Here is an 18,482-nt window from a genome sequence, read left to right as displayed (position 1 = left end):
AGAAGACAATTGAATCTAAATTATTTAATCTTTCAGAGAAGGAGTTAGATATTAGCCTAACAGCCAAAGACACCAAGGGTTATGGGTTAAATCAAGATTGGGATACTGATTTTAGGTGATCATCCATTCTCATATTGGATGGTAGAGCAGGCTCGCCTCCATCTTCTCCGATTTCCTGTGTATCCATAATTCAGTTCTCTGCCTGATTTCTATTTTGCTGTCCTTTCCCCATTGCCTTTCACATTCTCTCTTTCCAAATATTTATATGTTCCATTTTAAGATGACCAGGTCTCAAACACTGTCACAAAAGTACTGATGCCCTCTGTGAAAGAAACATTTCTAATGAATTTTCCCTCCTGGTCAAGAAAAGCCCATTGAAACAGCAGCCTGAAACCGATCATGTTTTGTCCCAGTTAGACCTCTAGAAAGGATACTGGGCAATCAAGATGTGCGACAAAATGTTTAGTATGACTATTGGGAGGCAGAAGAAGCAGAAATATTTGTCCCCAGCAGATTATTTTGAAATGGTATCATCTGGTAAATTTCCCTGCAAATTGGCTCTGAATTCTGAATATATGCACAGGTGTTTGATCAACACTTTCAAGGCCTTAATGGGCATAGGATGATATGCATGGCACATGCTAATGGAAGCAATCCAGTCATTATGAGTCTACATCACAGAGCATGAGATTGGAAAATCAAGCAGTGCAAGGATTGAGACCACTGTGGGTTTCCACTTCTGCCAGAGGTTCATTGCTTGACAAACTGAAAACAACTGTCAAAAGTGGTAATAGTTGTGGTTTAATGATGAATATATCTGTCCCGCATCGGACTTGTCAGCCACAAACGAGCCTGCAGCTGACGTGGACTTTTACCCCCTCCATAAATCTTCGTCCGCGAAGCCAAGCCAAAGATATCTGGTTAATGCACCTGCAAATCTGTAATTTCTTTCTCAAATAGAAGTTTGCTGGTCTGATTTAATACAGCACATCGTCATTAACAAAAGGTGACCTAAAGGTCAGATCCATTCTATTATTTATTCAGTTTTAATACTAACCTATAAAATCAGTATAGCTGGAATAAACTTTAATCCTACTGTTAAAATAGGAACACCCACATTGTTTTACAGATGTTTTAAAATCTGTACACCACAGAGATACTGAGTAAATGAAACAAGCACCGCTGTTTTAATTATTGCCATTTGGCACATAAAACAGTTTAAAGGATGCAAGGTAAATCTATCTTATAAATTAGGAAGATTCTCAGTGAATGGATTTACACATGGGAGTGGGAAACTAATTACCACGAGATGTTTTAAATAAAGAGGGAACCCTGCATTTCGAAAGCATCTTTTTCTGGACATCCCAAAGTCCTTAAAACCAAATTTAAAGTGGAGTGAACAGCAGACGACAATTCATAGAGAATGTGGCCCGAAACAAATTAAATGATGTATGCTTTTATTCATGATGTTGGTTGACAGTTAAATATTCCAAATGCAATCTGCTTATTCTGAGGTGGGAAAACTGCAGCCTCAAATCACAGGCGAAATCTTTATCTGGTGATTTTTGAATGAGCCAACTGGGTTAATTAAATCATCCATGGTGAGCAGGCCAGCAACCTGTGAGCCCAAGAACAAAGTTTGAGCAATTTCACAGTCACCCAAGGGCAAAGCATTGTGTACTACTGAGGGCTCATGCAGGAGGGGAGCCTGGAGTTGGGCAACCAGGGATAGGGACTGAGTGGGTGACCTTCCATCTGCCACTTGAGGGGTAGGGGTGCTAGGAACTGAAGCAAGGGTGGGCACAGCCAGTGAATCTGATAGTTAGAGGTAGTGCCGAGGTTAGCAAGACAGTGATTAAATTGAGGGACTGGTGAGGATATCACCATTCAGTGGAGTCCTGCTGCGATCAGGTTTTGAGAGCACAAAAGTGGTCAATTAAGGAGCCCTCTCAAGGCAGGTTCTCAGTGCCAGACTTCACTCAAGAAGATCCCTATCAAGTAACTCTGAAACACAACTTGCAAGTATTACAATGAGTGGGTCTTGCGTAGTATAGGTAGCATGTGAGAGCAACATTAATCTACACCTCTCTTGTCTGATAACATAAACACCCAGAAGGAAAGTCACAGACCTTATAGATTGTCACTGTTTATCCATAACAATTATATTTTGTTTACTTTTAAATGTAAAGCATGCATACATTTTCTTGTTTTTTTTAATACCTGAACTGACTTTCAGTCAATGTCATTTCCTGACACATTCTGTCGCCTTATATGGATCAACATGTTTGAGACTCAAACGATTCTGTGGCAGCATTACTTGCCCCTTTAAGTAGAATCTACCGCATCCAAATACTGAGGAATTTGAGACTGCTTACCTGTTGGGATCAGACTTTGCCTGACCAGCAGCTGCTTCTTCGTGTAAACAACACACGAGTCTGAAAATTCTGCGCATTTCCCTCAGAGAGCACCAACCATAAGTCTCCTGGTCTGCTCTGGTGGACTCCCTATTGAATTAATCTGGGCAGTGCTTACTTTCACAGGCTGTCACTGGACTCCAAACAGTGGGCCTGCCGAGATGGATGGAAGAATTCGAACGGCTGATAGAAAGGGAACAGATTAAATAAAACTATTTTGTCTGTGTTTTCTGGGCTGGGAGCTGAGGACTGTATCTGGATGAATGAAAAACATGGTCCAAGCACTGGACAACCATCTTTCTGGGGCTAGTGGACAACCCAACCTTACATCATGTGAATTAGCTCAAGGATTTAAGCATAAAAGTGAAGACTGACACAATATTGGGGAGTACCAGAGATGCTATCCATCAATTGAGAAACTAAATCAAGATTCTGTTTTCTCTCTCGGGTCAAATGTAAAAGTCTATATGAAACTAGATTTAAAAAAAAGATCTGGCCAATTGCTCAATCAACATTACTGAAGCAAACTGCCACAAGGTTGTCTGTGTAAACTTGGTATATGTATATTCCATTTTTTAACCCATAAATCTTCGTCCGCGAAGCCAAGCCAAAGAAGAAGAAAGACATAGGGACCACAAATCAAATTACTTCATTGGCTATAAGTACTTGGAGACATCTTGGAGATTGATTCTCCAATATGCTGTATAAGTACAAACCTTTTTTTGAATACTTTATTTTAGAATTTTTATACATGTAGTATATGAACATTCATTCACATCCATCGAATTAGTACGTCAACTCTGACTACAAAAGAGGATTACACCCCCTCCTCTTAAAACTAAAACCCTCCATAATCTCAATCCCCCAGACGAAAACAATCATTACTTCAACCAATGGTTCTCAACCTTTTTCTTTCCATTCACATATCACTTTAAGTAATCCCTATGCCATCGGTGCTCTGTGATTAGGAAGGGATTACATAAAGTGGTATGTGAGTGGGAAGGGAAGATTGAGAATCACTACTCTAGACCTAATTGTTTCTGAAATATTTTGCTTGAGAAAAATTGTCACTGGCCCATTTCCTTTCGAGTTATGAAACCATGCACATAATGAGTCTATTAAGGGTGATTAAAACAGTGGGTTTTCATTCTTTTTCTTTCCACCCACATACCACCTTAAGCAATCCCTTACTAATCACAGAACACCTATAGTATAGGGATTACTTAAAATGGTATGTGAGTGAAAGAAAAAGGTTGAGAACCACTGGTTTATATGTTTTTATATTTATAATAACATTTTAAAGAAAAAGAAAAAGATAGAAAGACTACTGGATTGTACTAGGATAGGCCAAGGTACACCAAGGACTTAACCATCAAGTAGCTATCTGCACCATTGGTAGGATCATAGGAATTGGCGATTGGAAGAGACAAATTGAATCCACAATACCTATCTTTTGTATACAAGGGCTCCATATTTGTAAATATGTATTGTACTTTTCTGTCAAAAATACTAATTTTATGTTCTTCATGACTGACTCTGAATCACTTAACAGATACATCTTGTCTAATCATCTCTGCAAGAGGTTCAATGGATAATACAAATAATGCTGGCGACAAAGGGTAGCCTGGTCTGCTAGACCTCTGTAGCCATATAACCATATAACCATTTACAGAGTGGAAACAGGCCATGTCGGCCTTTCGAGTCCGCACCGGATCACTAGAACAACTCCACTAGCTCAATCCTCCCGCCCTCCACCAATATTCCTCCAAACCCCTCACCTCCATGTACACATCCAATCTTCTCTTAAATGATAGAAGGGACCCTGCCGCAACTATCTCATTCGGAAGATCATTCCATTCTGCCACCACTCTCTGAGTGAAGAAGCATCCTCTAAAGTAGGAGGCGGCGGCCCCAGTCCAGGCACAGGGAAAGCAGCGCGGCCTCAGCCCCGGTCCGGGCAGTATGGTCCGACCTAGGAGGGGAGGCAGGCCCCTTCAGCCCGGGTAAGAAACCTGCATAGGAGAAGGCCACTCCGATATAAAACCTACGACCCAAGGACCTCACTGCCATGTCCCAGCTTGCTTGGCCACGGCACACGAACCATGGGTGTAAAGGGTGGGGCCAGTACTGCGCGCACTGCACTCCATCTAAAAGCTCCTTTGCGCAGGCCCGAGGACAGATCCACGTCCTCCCCCTCCACGTCCTCCCCCTCCACGTCCTCCCCCTCCACGTCCTCCCCCTCCACGTCCTCCCCCTCCACGTCCTCCCCCTCCACGTCCTCCCCCTCCACGTCCTCCCCCTCCACGTCCTCCCCCTCCACGTCCTCCCCCTCCACGTCCTCCCCCTCCACGTCCTCCCCCTCCACGTCCTCCCCCTCAAAAGATCCTCACAAACTCAAGCTAGCATGCTGGAACATCAGAACCATGCTAGACAAGCCTGACAGCCACCGACCTGAACGTCAGTCTGCCCTCATCGCACATGAACTCCTCAGACTTGACATCGACATAGCCGCTCTCAGTGAGGTCTGCCTTGCAGATGTAGGCAGCCTCCAAGAACACGGCGCGGGCTACACACTCTACTGGTCTGGCAAGCCTATGGATGAACGACGCCTATCTGGTGTAGGCTTCATGGTCAAGGACTCCATTGCCTCCAAACTCGAAAACCTCCCGACAGGCCACTCGGACCGGATCATGTCCATGCGACTCCTGCTTCAAAACAAGCGTCGCATCACCCTCATCAGTGTCTATACTCCAACCCTCCCAGGCGAAACCAGCAGAAAAGGACAAGTTCTACACTGACCTGCGCAACCTCATTCATCGCACCCCTGCAGCTGACAAGGTTGTCATCCTTGGTGACTTCAACGCTCGCGTCGGCAAAGACTCAGAAACCTGGCCAGGAATCCTGGGCAAGCATGGTGTCGGCAAGTGCAATGACAATGGGCGTCTCCTGTTGGAGCTCTGCGCAGAACAGCGGCTTGTCATTACAAACACCCTTTTTCAGCAGAGGGACTGCCTGAAGACTACCTGGATGCATCCCCGATCCAAACACTGGCACCTCCTGGACTACGTCCTGGTGCGAGAAAGAGACAAACGAGATGTGCTCCACACCAGGGTCATGCTCAGCGCGGAATGTCACTCTGACCACTGGCTGGTTCGCTGCAAGCTCAACCTTCACTTCAAGCCAAAGCCCAGGAACAGTAAAGCCCCCAGAAAGAGGTTCAATGTTGGAAACCTGCAGTCAGACGAAGTGAGAGGAAACTTCCAGGCAAACCTCAAAGCAAACCTCGAGGATGCAATCCGCCTCACAGACTCATCCCCTGAAACCCTCTGGGATCAGCTGAAGAGTACCATACTCCAATCCACTGAAGAGGTACTGGGCTTCTCCTCCAGGAAAAACAAGGACTGGTTCGACGAAAACAGCCAGGAAATCCAGGAGCTGCTGGCAAAGAAGCGAGCTGCCCACCAGGCTCACCTTACAAAGCCGTCCTGGCCAGAGACGAAACAAGCCTTCCGTCGCGCATGCAGCCATCTTCAGCGCAAACTCCGGGAGATCCAAAATGAGTGGTGGACTAGCCTCGCCAAACGCACCCAGCTCAGTGCGGACATTGGCGACTTCAGGTGTTTTTACGAGGCTCTAAAGGCTGTGTACGGCCCCTCACCCCAAGTCCAAAGCCCGCTGCGCAGCTCAGACGGCAAAGTCCTCCTCAGCGACAAGATCTCCATCCTCAACCGATGGTCAGAACACTTCCAATCTCTTTTCAGTGCCAACCGCTCAGTCCAAGATTCCGCCCTGCTCCAGCTCCCTCAACAGCCCCTAAGACTAGAGCTGGATGAGGTCCTCACCCGGGAAGAGACATATAAGGCAATTGAACAAATGAAAAGTAGCAAAGCAGCAGGTATGGATGGAATCCCCCCAAGAGGTCTGGAAGGCTGGCAGCAAAACTCTGCATGCCAAACTGCATGAGTTTTTCAAGCTTTGTAGGGACCAAGGAAAACTGCCTCAGGACCTTCGTGATGCCATCATCATCACCCTGTACAAAAACAAAGGTGAGAAATCAGACTGCTCAAACTACAGGGGAATCACGCTGCTCTCCATTGCAGGCAAAATCTTCGCTAGGATTCTCCTAAATAGAATAATACCTAGTGTCGCCGAAAATGTTCTCCCAGAATCACAGTGCGGCTTTCGCGCAAACAGAGGAACTACTGACATGGTCTTTGCCCTCAGACAGCGCCAAGAAAAGTGCAGAGAACAAAACAAAGGACTCTACATCACCTTTGTTGACCTCACCAAAGCCTTCGACACCGTGAGCAGGAAAGGGCTTTGGCAAATATTAGAGCGCATCGGAATACCCGCAAAGTTCCTCAACATGGTTATCCAACTGCACAAAAACCAACAAGGTCGGGTCAGATACAGCAATGAGCTCTCTGAACCCTTCTCCATTAACAATGGCGTGAAGCAAGGCTGCATTCTCGCACCAACCTTCTTTTCAATCTTATTCAGCATGATGCTGAACCAGGCCATGAAAGACCTCAACAATGAAGACGCTGTTTACAACCGGTACCGCACGGATGGCAGTCTCTTCAATCTGAGGCGCCTGCAAGCTCACACCAAGACACAAGAGCAACTTGTCCGTGAACTACTCTTTGCAGACGATGCCGCTTTAGTTGCCCATTCAGAGCCAGCTCTTCAGCACTTGATGTCCTGTTTTGCGGAAACTGCCAAAATGTTTGGCCTGGAAGTCAGCCTGAAGAAAACTGAGATCCTCCATCAGCCAGCTCCCCTCCATTACTACCAGCCCCCCAACATCTCCATCGGGCACACAAAACTCAAAAACGGTCAACCAGTTTACCTATCTCGGCTGCACCATTTCATCAGATGCAAGGATCAACAATGAGATAGACAACAGACTCGCAAAGGCAAATAGCGCCTTTGGAAGACTACACAAAAGAGTCTGGAAAAACAACCAACTGAAAAACCTCACAAAGATAAGCGAATACAGAGCCGTTGTCATACCCACACTCCTGTTCGGCTCCGAATCATGGGTCCTCTACCGGCATCACCTACGGCTCCTAGAATGCTTCCACTAGCGTTGTCTCCGCTCCATCCTCAACATTCATTGGAGCGACTTCATCCCCAACGTCGAAGTACTCGAGATGGCAGAGGCCGACAGCATCGAATCCACGCTGTTGAAGATCCAACTGCGCTGGGTAGGTCACGTCTCCAGAATGGAGGACCATCGCCTTCCCAAGATCGTGTTATATGGCGAGCTCTCCACTGGCCATCGTGTCAGAGGTGCACCAAAGAAGAGGTACAAGGACTGCCTAAAGAAATCTCTTGATGCCTGCCACATTGACCACCGCCAGTGGGCTGATATCGCCTCAAACCGTGCATCTTGGCGCCTCACAGTTCGGCGGGCAGCAACCTCCTTTGAAGAAGACTGCAGAGCCCACCTCACTGACAAAAGACAAAGGAGGAAAAACCAACACCCAACCCCAACCAATAAATTTTCCCCTGCAACCACTGCAATCGTGTCTGCCTGTCCCGCATCGGACTTGTCAGCCACAAACGAGCCTGCAGCTGACGTGGACATTTACCCCCTCCATAAATCTTCGTCCGCGAAGCCAAGCCAAAGAAAAAAACTTTAGCCTTTGGACTAATATATAATGCTTTAATCCAATTAATAATGGATTGTCCAAGTCCAAATGTATTCAATACCTGAAAAAGAAAGTCCTATTCCAATCTATCAAAGAAGTCCTATTCCAATCTATTCTATCTGTATCCAGTGCTAAAGCAGCACTTAATTCTCCTTTTGTTGGAGCCAAATGAATAATACTTCATAATCTCGTTACATTATCGGCAGCTTGTCTCTTTTTAACAAAACCTGTTTGATCAGCATTTATTAACTTTGGTAATAGCCTATTTATTCTATTAGCCAAAACTTTTTCATCCTTCTTAATGAAAGTTTGTTTACCATTCTCTTTTAGCACTCCTGATTTGTGATGCTTGTATTGGAGTGTTAATTTATAAAACCCTACTTATTAATGATTTAAATATACACACTTAAGCAAGATACACACTTAATCAGATAATGATTACCAACTGATTTTCTCTACATTTCCTTTTAAAGGATTCTACAGATGAACCATTAGAAATTATATTGATTGGCAAAAGGTTTGTGAAACTTATAGCCAATGTTTTGTAGAGAGTTTATATGCCATCCTGGAAAAAATTGTGTTAATGGATGAAAATATAATGCATTCATATTAGATACTTCAGCCTGATGTTTGCATTGGAGTGGTTGATCCAGTTAACAAAAATATGTCATGGTGACACATGAGCTTATATTGCCTGCACCAATATCTATATTTCTGCTTAAATCTATTTGTATCCAGAAAAGGCCCTGAATAATATGAGAACATCATTAGATTTGAAAGAGCAGTGTATGGTCATTTGGATTTAGAAGGGGTATATATTAGGAGGCTATTCCCATTACTGAATCAATGAAGTCCTAATGAAGAGTTCTAACCCAAACATCAACCATATTTTTTCTCTCACTGATGCCACTTGACCTGTTAAGTTTTTTGCAACAAGTTTCAAATAAGTGATTTGAGGGGAATCAAGTGATGGTGGATTATTTTCGTGAATTATTCAATGTCTAAGCAACCACAGTCTTCCAATGGTGAGAATTGCAAGTCATCATTCAGTGAAGACATGCATCAACATTTCAGTTCATCTGAAACTATACCCCTTTACACTGAGAGGGTCACTTAGTTCCAGCCTCCCTGGTTGGGAACATGGCTTCTTCAATTGACCTCTTTGAAATGACTTCATCTCTAACCCATCCAAGACTTACAGTCCACAAGCTCTCACCACTCAAGTCTTCCCTTGAGGCAATCCCCTCATCCTTGAAATTACTCCAGAAAATATAATTCCATTCCCTCATATACACATACATTATATTTTTTTGATAGGAGAGTAAACTATTCAAGCATGACCTTTCAATGCCCAAACTCCACCAAGACATTGATACTTGTATCCTCTGAAATCAAGGACATTGCAGCATTTACTTATCTAATTGGTTGCTGAACTTGCATGTAAACTTCCAATAATTCATGTACAGGGAGCTTCAGAACATCAACACTTCCAGGTTCTTTGTCTACTTAAGCAGATTTGGTTTTCTGATTTACTGTGAACTGAATAAGTGCATTTCTCCGCAACATAATCCAGCTACTGTACTTTTAGCCATTCACTTTACAGCAGTGGTTCTCAACCTTTTCCTATCCACTCACATCCCACTTTAAGTATTCCCTTTGCCATCAGTGCTCTGTGATTAGTAAGGGATTGCTTAAGGTGGGATGTGGGTGGAAAGAAAAAGTTTGAAAGATTGAGATTATATGCGATGGAGTTTAGAAGGATGGGGGGAGACATGATTGAGGTATTTAGGATTATCAAAGGGCTTGACAGGGTGAAATCAGAGTACATGTTCCCAATGATGGGAGAGACTAGGGCTAGGACTAGAGAGCATATTTTAAGAATACAGGGAAGGCCATTTAAGACAAAAATGAGGAGACATTTTTTTACCCAGAGAGTTGTGGATCTGTGGAATGCATTGCCACAGAGGGTAGTGGGAGCGGATTCGATGGATAGATTTAAGAGAGAGTTGGATAAGGCTCTGGTGAGCAGGGGAGTTAAGCATTAGGGGATAAGGCTGGGATTAGTTATTGAATGAGAAGGTTTCAAAACTCCAAAGGAAATGGGCCAATGACAATTTTTCTCAAGCAAAATTTTTCATTAACAATTGGGTCGAGAGCAACGATTCCCAGCCTTCCCTTCCCACTCACAGACCACCTTAAGCAATCCCTTACCAATCACAATCCCTTTCACAGAGTACCTATGGAATAGGGATCACTTAAAGTGGTATGTGAGTGGAAAGAGAAAGGCTGAGAACCACTGCTCTGTAGCTTTCTATGTAAACTCTGCAGAGTGTCCTTCCTTTGATATCTTTAACAAACTTGGATACACAATGTCTTCTCATCTTAATGAAGGGTTCTGCCTGAAATGACAATAGATCTTTCTGTTCCACTGACACTGCTTGACCCACTGAGTTCCTCCTGCAGATTGTTTTTTTGGTCCAGATTCCAACATGTTCACTCTCTATTATATCCCCTCGTAGATTTATGTAGATTGCAAATATTGAGCAATTTTTGGATAACGGAATAACATTAAAACAGTGGTACTTTTAATTGCTGGGAGGGGGTGTTGGGGCATTGGGGCGGTGTTAGATAGGGGGGGGTAAATGAAGTGAGACAAAGATAGGTGGCTCTCTCCCTGCTTGCCCGCCCGAGTCGCACTGCTGCTTTCTCTCCGAGCTACTCCCTCTATCAAATACCATTTCAGCGGGGTTGTTGAAATTCTGCTGGACGACAATTCCTGTATGTTTAAGTGAAAGATTCAGTAAAACTTCAAACTTAAACTGCTTCACACTAGGCTAAACACCTGAAAATATACTGTGCATGCATAAATGTTTGGTTTTTGAAGGTTTTCAGTATTATGCAATTGTTCACTAGCTAAGCAACCACAATTTTCCAAGTCATGTATTTCCAAAATAATTGATGACAATCTATCACTCCACAAAGACGCCTATTCTTATATTTCACATTTTGCATAGAAGGAGGCCATTCTGCCCATCAATGTCCAATACCCTGTAAGCTCATTTCTCATCTATGCCTATTTAAAAACCTCCTCACAGGGAAACTTGCAGCACTCAGTTAACCTAACTATCTGTGGATCTTCAAGATGTCAGAGGAAACTGGAACTCCTGGGGGAAACCTACATGATCACCAGGAGAGTGGTCAGAGACAGCACCCGAGGTCAGCATCAAACCTGGGTAGCTGGAACTCTTTGCTCTCCATGAACCAACCTGTATTATTTACTGGTGCGTTGCTGATGGCCCCCAAGGTGCTTATTTTGTTTCATTCTTTACAGTGGAAGCACAAACACACTCATTGATTCTCTCTTTTCCACTCTGCAACCTATAATCTGAAAAACCCTTTTACGTAAAAGCCAGCTCCATAAATCAGTGCAGACTCAACTCTATTAGAGAAATGGTGGAACAAGTTACAAAAAAAAACTGAATTAGCTTCCAAATTTCAGAACCATTGATCCAGATACATATTTTAATCCCATCTGAGGAATTTAAGTTCAAGTAATTCAAAGTGAAAATATGACATTAAAATGGAATAAAGCTCAGGGAACTACTGCGGTGTCACTAAAATGCATCTAGTTTATTAATGTCCTTCAGTGAAGGAGATTGATATCCTGACCTGTTCTCCAGACCTACCAATGTAGTTGACACCTTTTCTTGTCAGACTTGGATGGACAATAAATGTTGGTATTGCCAGTGATGTCCACACCTCACCATCAACAAGAAAAGATTATGATTTTTCCACTGCCTTGCTGCCTCCTGAGTAAAGACACTGGCATCTTTATCATTCCCTTTTTACTCTCTGATTGGCCTTTCCATGTGTCGTTGGAGACAGGGCACCATATGGGAGTGAACGCATGGAGCAACCAATAGTGGTTGTGCAAGGCAGAGACGTCGATTAAAGGGAGGTGAAACCACAGAATGGGATATGTCAGTGTGGTGAATGTTTGCCAAGCTGCCTGTCTCCCCTCTGGTGAGCCTTGTTGTACTAACATTGGCTGTGCATTATCTCTACTGTTAAAGACACTCCCCTTGGATAGAACTGTATATGCGCCTATTGTCTTTCATTATTGTACCATGAGTTTCTGCTAATAAAAGCCATGATTATTGTTTGACCACATCGTTTTTGTCTACTTCATCAACTCGGACTTCAGTCAGATCATAAGACTAAGCAGAAGTAGGCCATTCAGCCCATCAAGTCTGCTCCACCATTCCATCATGAACTGATTCTCCCACTCAGCCCCACTCCCCTGCCTTCTCCCTATAACCTTTGATACCCTGACTATTCAGAAACCTATCATTCTCTGTCTTACATGCCCCCAACGACCACACTGTGTGGCCGCAAATTCCAGAGGTTCACCACTATCTGGCTAAATAAATTCCTCTGCATCTCGGTTTTAAATGGGTGCCCTTCAGTCCCAAAGTCGTGTCCTCTTAAATGAAATCATCTGCGATCCAGCCAATGAAAGGTCAAGAGTACATGGTGGATAGATTCAAAGTGTCGCATTATGGGGCAGTTTCTTTTGGCTGAAATAAAGATACATAGGTGCTGTGGAGGGATGAAGTTCACACCTATCCTCTCTTACAGAATACTTACTATTGATGCAGAATGTCAAAAGAGTGCTCATGTCATAGCTGCATTTTGAACCAAGGTGAAAAAGGTTACAAATATTGGCTTTTAACCTCACATTCATCTGACAGAGAGGACTACTGAGAAGGTATGCAATGAAGGCTGGTTGCCAAATAGTGATTGAACCTGACACCAGCGAAGTTGGGTGCAATTATTGAACCAGCTGTAAAGTTACAGCAGATTAAAGCTACAGCACTTTTTTGCCCCCAAAACAAAAAAAAATTGCAGATGCAGAAAATCTGAAATAAAAGCCCTCAAAAAATAGCATGGATACTCAGCATCATTCAATATCTCCCTGACCTGATGGGTATTTTCAAACATTTTCCAATTTTTAAAAATTTGTTCACAGGTGTAGACTTTGCTGGCGATGTCAGCATTCATTGTCTGTTTGTAATGGTCCCTAAACTGATGAGGTACTTGGGAGTCCACCTCAATAATGGAGTTGCAAAGAGACCAGAAAGAAAGCAGATTTTGTGGAAGTCAGGGTCTGTCTACTTTAGACTAATGCTGATTAATACAACTTAATTAATGCTTGCAATGTGGCAGGGGCTTTGTAAAGGAGTGTCGAGACTGTGCAGACACTCAAGGACAGTGGGGGCCTTATGGTGTGTGCTGCCTGGCAACAAATAGCCCAGCTGGTGTATTTTCACTAGTCCTGACTTCCCTGAAATCATGTGACTTACACAAACTAGGGGAGCCAAAATTGCAAAGAGTAGCAAAGGGGAAGTGATCATGTCTCTGTGAATGGTTCACAATATGGTACAACATTGCATAGCTTCATTCAGATTTATCGTCAGAGTTCACACATGATATTACATACAACCCTGAGATTCTTTTTCCTGTGGGCAAGGCAGAATTACTGCTTAATTGTAGTTCAAAAAACTCTACTCATTGCGCAAATGGAAACACATAAAGAAATGTAATTAAACTGACTGCACAAAACAGAGAAAGAAAAAAAAAATCAATAAAATTCAAAAGTAAGAGTCCCGAAATGAATCCCTGATTGAGTTTGTCGTTGAGGAGACTAATAGTAGCAGCTGTTCTATATCTGAGATTTTTCCTGGACCCAACACACCAATGGCATCATCAAAAAACCACATCAGTGCCTCTACTTCCTCAAGAGTTTCTGAAGGTTTGGTATGTCACCTGATATTGGGGTGGCACGGTTGGTGTAGTGGTTAGCGCAATGCCTTTACAGTGCCAGCGATCAGGTCTAGACATGGGTTCAAATCCTGTGTTGCCTGTAAAGAATTTCTACCTGCTCCCCATGTCTGTGTGGGTTTTCTCTGGGCTCTGGTTTCTTCCCACACTACAAAAAGCTACCGGGATGTAGATTAATGGGGTGTAAATTGGGCAGCATGGACTCGTAGGACTGAATTGGCCTGTTACAGTACTGCATGTCTAAATTTAAAAAAAATTAATTTGAAACCTGGTAAATTTCTACAGATGTGTGCTGACTGGCTACATGCAGTGTCACTAAAATGCAGTTATGAAGACACCAATGCCACTGAGTATAAAGCCCTCCAAAAGGTAGTGGACACAGCCCAGGACATCACAGGCAATACCTTCCCCACCATCGAGAACATCTACAGGGAATGCTGCCGTTGGAGACCAGCAGCAATCATTATGGACCCACACCACCCAGCACACGCTCGATTCTTGCTGCTGCCATCAGGAAAGAGGTCTAGGTGCCACAAGACTCACACCATCAGGTACAGGAACAGCTGCTCCCCCTCCATCATCAGACTCCTCACCGACAAACTCAATCAGGGACTCTTACTTGTGAAATTTATTGATTTATTTTATTCTCTCTGTATTGTAGTTTGTTTACATTCGTTATCAGTTTGCAGTTCTTTATTTGTTTACAGGTATACACTGTGTACAGTTTTTTTTGCACTACCAATAAGTGGCAATTCTGCCTCACCCACAGAAAGAAGAATCTCAGGGTTGTATGTGATGTAACGTATGTGCTCTGACAATAAATATGAAATCTGAATCTGAAATGTGAATCTTAAATTTGCTCACCCTCTGAACCCTCAATGATCACTGGAATGTACATCTCTGGTTTCCACTTCTTGAAGTCAACAATCAGCTTCTTGGTTTTGTTGCTATTGAATGTGATGTGGTTGTCGGTGCACCATTCAATGAAGCTTTCAACCTCCCTCCTGTAAGCTGACTCATTGTTTCTTTTTATACAACCCACTACCATGGTATGGTCAACAAATTTGTAGATGTTATTGTTGTACCAAGTCACACAGACATAGGTGGATAGTGAGAAGAACAGGGGGCAAAGAATGCAGCCTTGTGGTATTCCAGTACTGGTGGAGATTGTGGAGGAGATGTTCTTACCAATCCTCACTGATTCCAATCCTTGATCCAATTACACAGTGCAGTGTTGAGTCCCAGGTCTTGGAGTTTGCTGATCAATTTTGAGAAGATGATGGTGTTAAATGCAGAACTGTAGTTGATTTTAAAAAAAAGCATCTCGATGAATCCACCTTTGTTGTCCAGGTGCTCCAAGGCTTTGTGTAGAGGCAGTGAGATGGCATTCACCATAGACATGTTGCTATGGTAAGTGAATTGGAATGGATCCATGTCACTCCACAGACAGGAACTGATATGCTTTGACAGCTGTCTTCCAAAATACCATCAATGTTGATGTGAATGCCACTGGTCAATAGTCATTTAGGCAGGTTACACAACTCTTTTTGGGCTCGTGGCTGTTTGAAACAGGTATGTACCATGCCTTGCTGAAGTGAGATGTTCACATATTCATAAATACATTGGCAATTTGGTCACCACAAGTTTTTAATACTTAGCCAGGTAATCCATATGGCCTGGATGCTTTCCTTGGATTCATTCTCCTGAAGACAGCCTGCATATCATCTTCAGATACAGATGGGAGAGGATTATCAAGAAACACAGGTATAGGCAGTGGTGGTTCTTCCTTATTCTTGTGGTCAAATCGGGCATAAGAAGGCATTGTTAATCTGGGAGTGAAGCTTTGCCATCTCCTACTGCACCAGATTTGCTTTAATAGCAGATTGATGGAAGAGTGAACAGGTGGCTCCAACTGGCTTTAAACACTTTATGGCTGTTTGAAACAGGTCACCTGCTCACTCCTCCACCAATCACCTGTCTGCTTGCTCTAACTAGCCAATAAAAAGAGGGGAAAATTATTAGCAGAGTGGCTCAGTGTAGGATTGGGATTTTGGTTCATAAGGCTAGGTAAGTGGATTTTTCTAACTGTTATTTTCCTATTTCATAGATAGTGAGAATGCCAGCCAGTGCATAGACACCCTTCTCTTGAAGGATGTGGATTATTAGGGAAGCCAACAGCATCCATGGTGATCTCGTCTGTGAGAAATGCATCCAACTGTAGCCCCTTAAAAACCAAATTAGGAAGCTGGAGTTGGATGAACTCTAGATCACTTGGAAGGCAGAGGGGGTGATAGGTAGGAGTTACAGAGATGCTGTCACACCCAGGATGCAGGAGGAAGGTAGGAGGGTGAGAGTCAGAGGAGGGAAAGGGAACTGGCAGTTAGTGCAGGGTACCCCTGTGGCTGATCCCCCTCAATAACAAGTATATCAGTTTGGAGACTGTTGGTGGGACAACCTACCAGGTATAAGCAAAAATGATGTGGTCTCTGGCATGGAGTCTGACCTTGTGACTTAGAAGGGAAGGAAAGGGAGGAGAGAGGTGAGATGTAGTGATGGGGGTTCCATGGTTAGGGGGACAAATAAAAGAGTCTGTGGATAGTATGTTCCCTCCCTGGTGGGCAGGGTCTGAGATATCTCACATCATACCATTCTCAGGAGAATGTTATCTCAGCAAATTTCTCAGCAAATGTTTTCTCAGCAAATTTAATTGTTCATTCAGAGCTACTGGTTGCAGAAAATCCTGAACACTAGATGGGATAATGCTTGCCTCCAAGGAGGAGACTGTTTTGAGATTGGTTCATATCAGATAGCATTGTCATCTGCAGACCCATGAATTGTCTGTTTGGAGAGTTCCTGATCCTCTATGGAGGATCTGTAGACAGACTTCCCAAAGGCCTGTGTATCAAATTTAGGGAATTGACTAAAGAAGACAAGTCTGAGACCTTCATTCCACAAGGAATGCTGATTGATGTCTCACTCCAGAACCTGGACAAGTTATCAAAACTGATCATCCACAAATTTGCTGAGCCAGCCATGAGTCCAATATTGTGGCAAAACCATGGAATAAGGCTGACGGGCTTTTGGGTTCCACCATGAGCTATCTGGCCACATTAGGATAAGGTAAAGCAGAGACCTTTATCATAAAAGTCAGTGAAGGTGGCTCCATGTGGTCTGACGGTTCAGTTTTGTGTGAATGATGCACTCCAAATTGAGAATTTAAAAATCAGAAGTCAAGGTGAGGAATGAACATCTGAGACAGATACCTTAAAATTAAAGGGTTTTTAGTGTGAAAAGTGGAATAATATGTGAGATAAGATGAGATAATGGATAGAATAAGTGAAGAGTTTTATAAGAAAATTAGATGAATAATGTGCTGCAGGGTGTCACTGGATAAACCCCATCAGGGTGAATCATAAGCTAAAGGCCATGACAGTGACCTGTTTCTGCCACACTGTTGTAGGCCGACTCAGTGGACAATGCCTGCCGCTACTTTAGCTGTCTGTCATCACTGCATCGTTATTGATACCTTGTTCAGGCTCTGGAGCGAGATCTCAATTAGCAGCTTACTCCCTTGAGGAAGTAAATGACTCAGACTCTATGTTCGCCAATTCCCTTTATTCAATACACAGTCCAGTGGGAGGTCTGTCACCTCCGGAGAGGACTAGGTGATCGCAGAACCTGCATTTGTATACTCCAAAGCTACATGGCACAAGACCGTCTCCTCCAAGGCAGCAAACATTATCCCATCAGCATTAAATATGCCATGGCCATCGACATGTTGCACCATATTGTGGATCATTCACAGAGATGTACTCCACCTCCCCTCAGGTATTGTTGAGTTTTGGCTCCTTTTGTTGTTGTAAGTCACATGATTTCAGGGAAATCGAGACTAGTGGAAGTTTATCAGCTGGGCTGTTGTTGCCAGGCAGTACGTGGCATGGGGCCTCCATTGAACTTGGGCATCTGCAACGATCTCAGCATTTCTCCACAAGGCACCTGCCACATGCAAGGATCAATTGTTTTAATTAGCATCAATCTAAACTGGATAGACATTCACTTCCACAATTTACTTCCATGAAGAACATTGGCATACAAGGTGGGCCATCTTTTAACAATCCAGTTACCATAGTTGAGAAAATATATCTTTAGTAGTTTTATTATTGACTCAATGTACATCACACACTCTGTAGGAGAGGCGGCCAACTTGCTTAAGGACCCATCATGGTAGCAGAACGAAGAGGGCGTGGACCAGGTCGTGGGGGTCTTTGAGGATAGAGGCTGCACTATTTTTTTAAAGACCCCACCTCATGTAGAATGTAGCCCACAACAGTGCTCCCATTCTGCCCTTGGCTGATACTCATTGATACTTCTTTCAATGTAACTCTATAATTCTGAAATAGATCTCTTGTTTTTTTGCACCTGTTAGTCTGCTCACAAAAGAACCCTTCTTACTGTACCAAGTATACATTGACAAATAAATGTAAATTTAAAATTTAAACTTGATGTGAATTGCACAGCTATCATGGTGGGATCTGAACTAGTGTCTCAGGATCAGTGGTCCATAAACTTTGGA

At 43.4% G+C, this 18,482-nt stretch overlaps 2 protein-coding genes across 20 annotated transcripts in view; one reads left to right on the top strand and one right to left on the bottom strand.

Moving 5' to 3' along the window:
- Nucleotides 1-18,482, top strand: part of LOC138744504 (catenin alpha-3-like) — a 1,801,283-nt gene that overhangs the window by 604,950 nt on the left and 1,177,851 nt on the right. The window lies entirely within an intron of this gene.
- LOC138744505 (leucine-rich repeat transmembrane neuronal protein 3-like) overlaps nt 1-18,482 on the bottom strand; it is a 318,566-nt gene that overhangs the window by 184,874 nt on the left and 115,210 nt on the right. Inside the window, exon 3 of one of the 4 annotated variants that reach the window (XM_069900812.1) lies at nt 16,601-17,905. The exons of the other annotated variants lie outside the window; for them this stretch is intronic. Coding sequence (XP_069756913.1) covers nt 17,813-17,905 — 93 coding nt within the window. The 3' untranslated portion in view covers nt 16,601-17,812. Of the gene's footprint in view, nt 1-16,600; nt 17,906-18,482 lie in introns of those variants that run through there. 4 annotated transcript variants of the gene reach the window in all.

Source organism: Narcine bancroftii, chromosome 10 (genome assembly GCF_036971445.1).
Source record: "Narcine bancroftii isolate sNarBan1 chromosome 10, sNarBan1.hap1, whole genome shotgun sequence".
In the NCBI taxonomy this organism is placed as follows: Eukaryota; Metazoa; Chordata; class Chondrichthyes; order Torpediniformes; family Narcinidae; genus Narcine; species Narcine bancroftii.
This window is presented reverse-complemented; position numbering and strand designations above follow the sequence as displayed.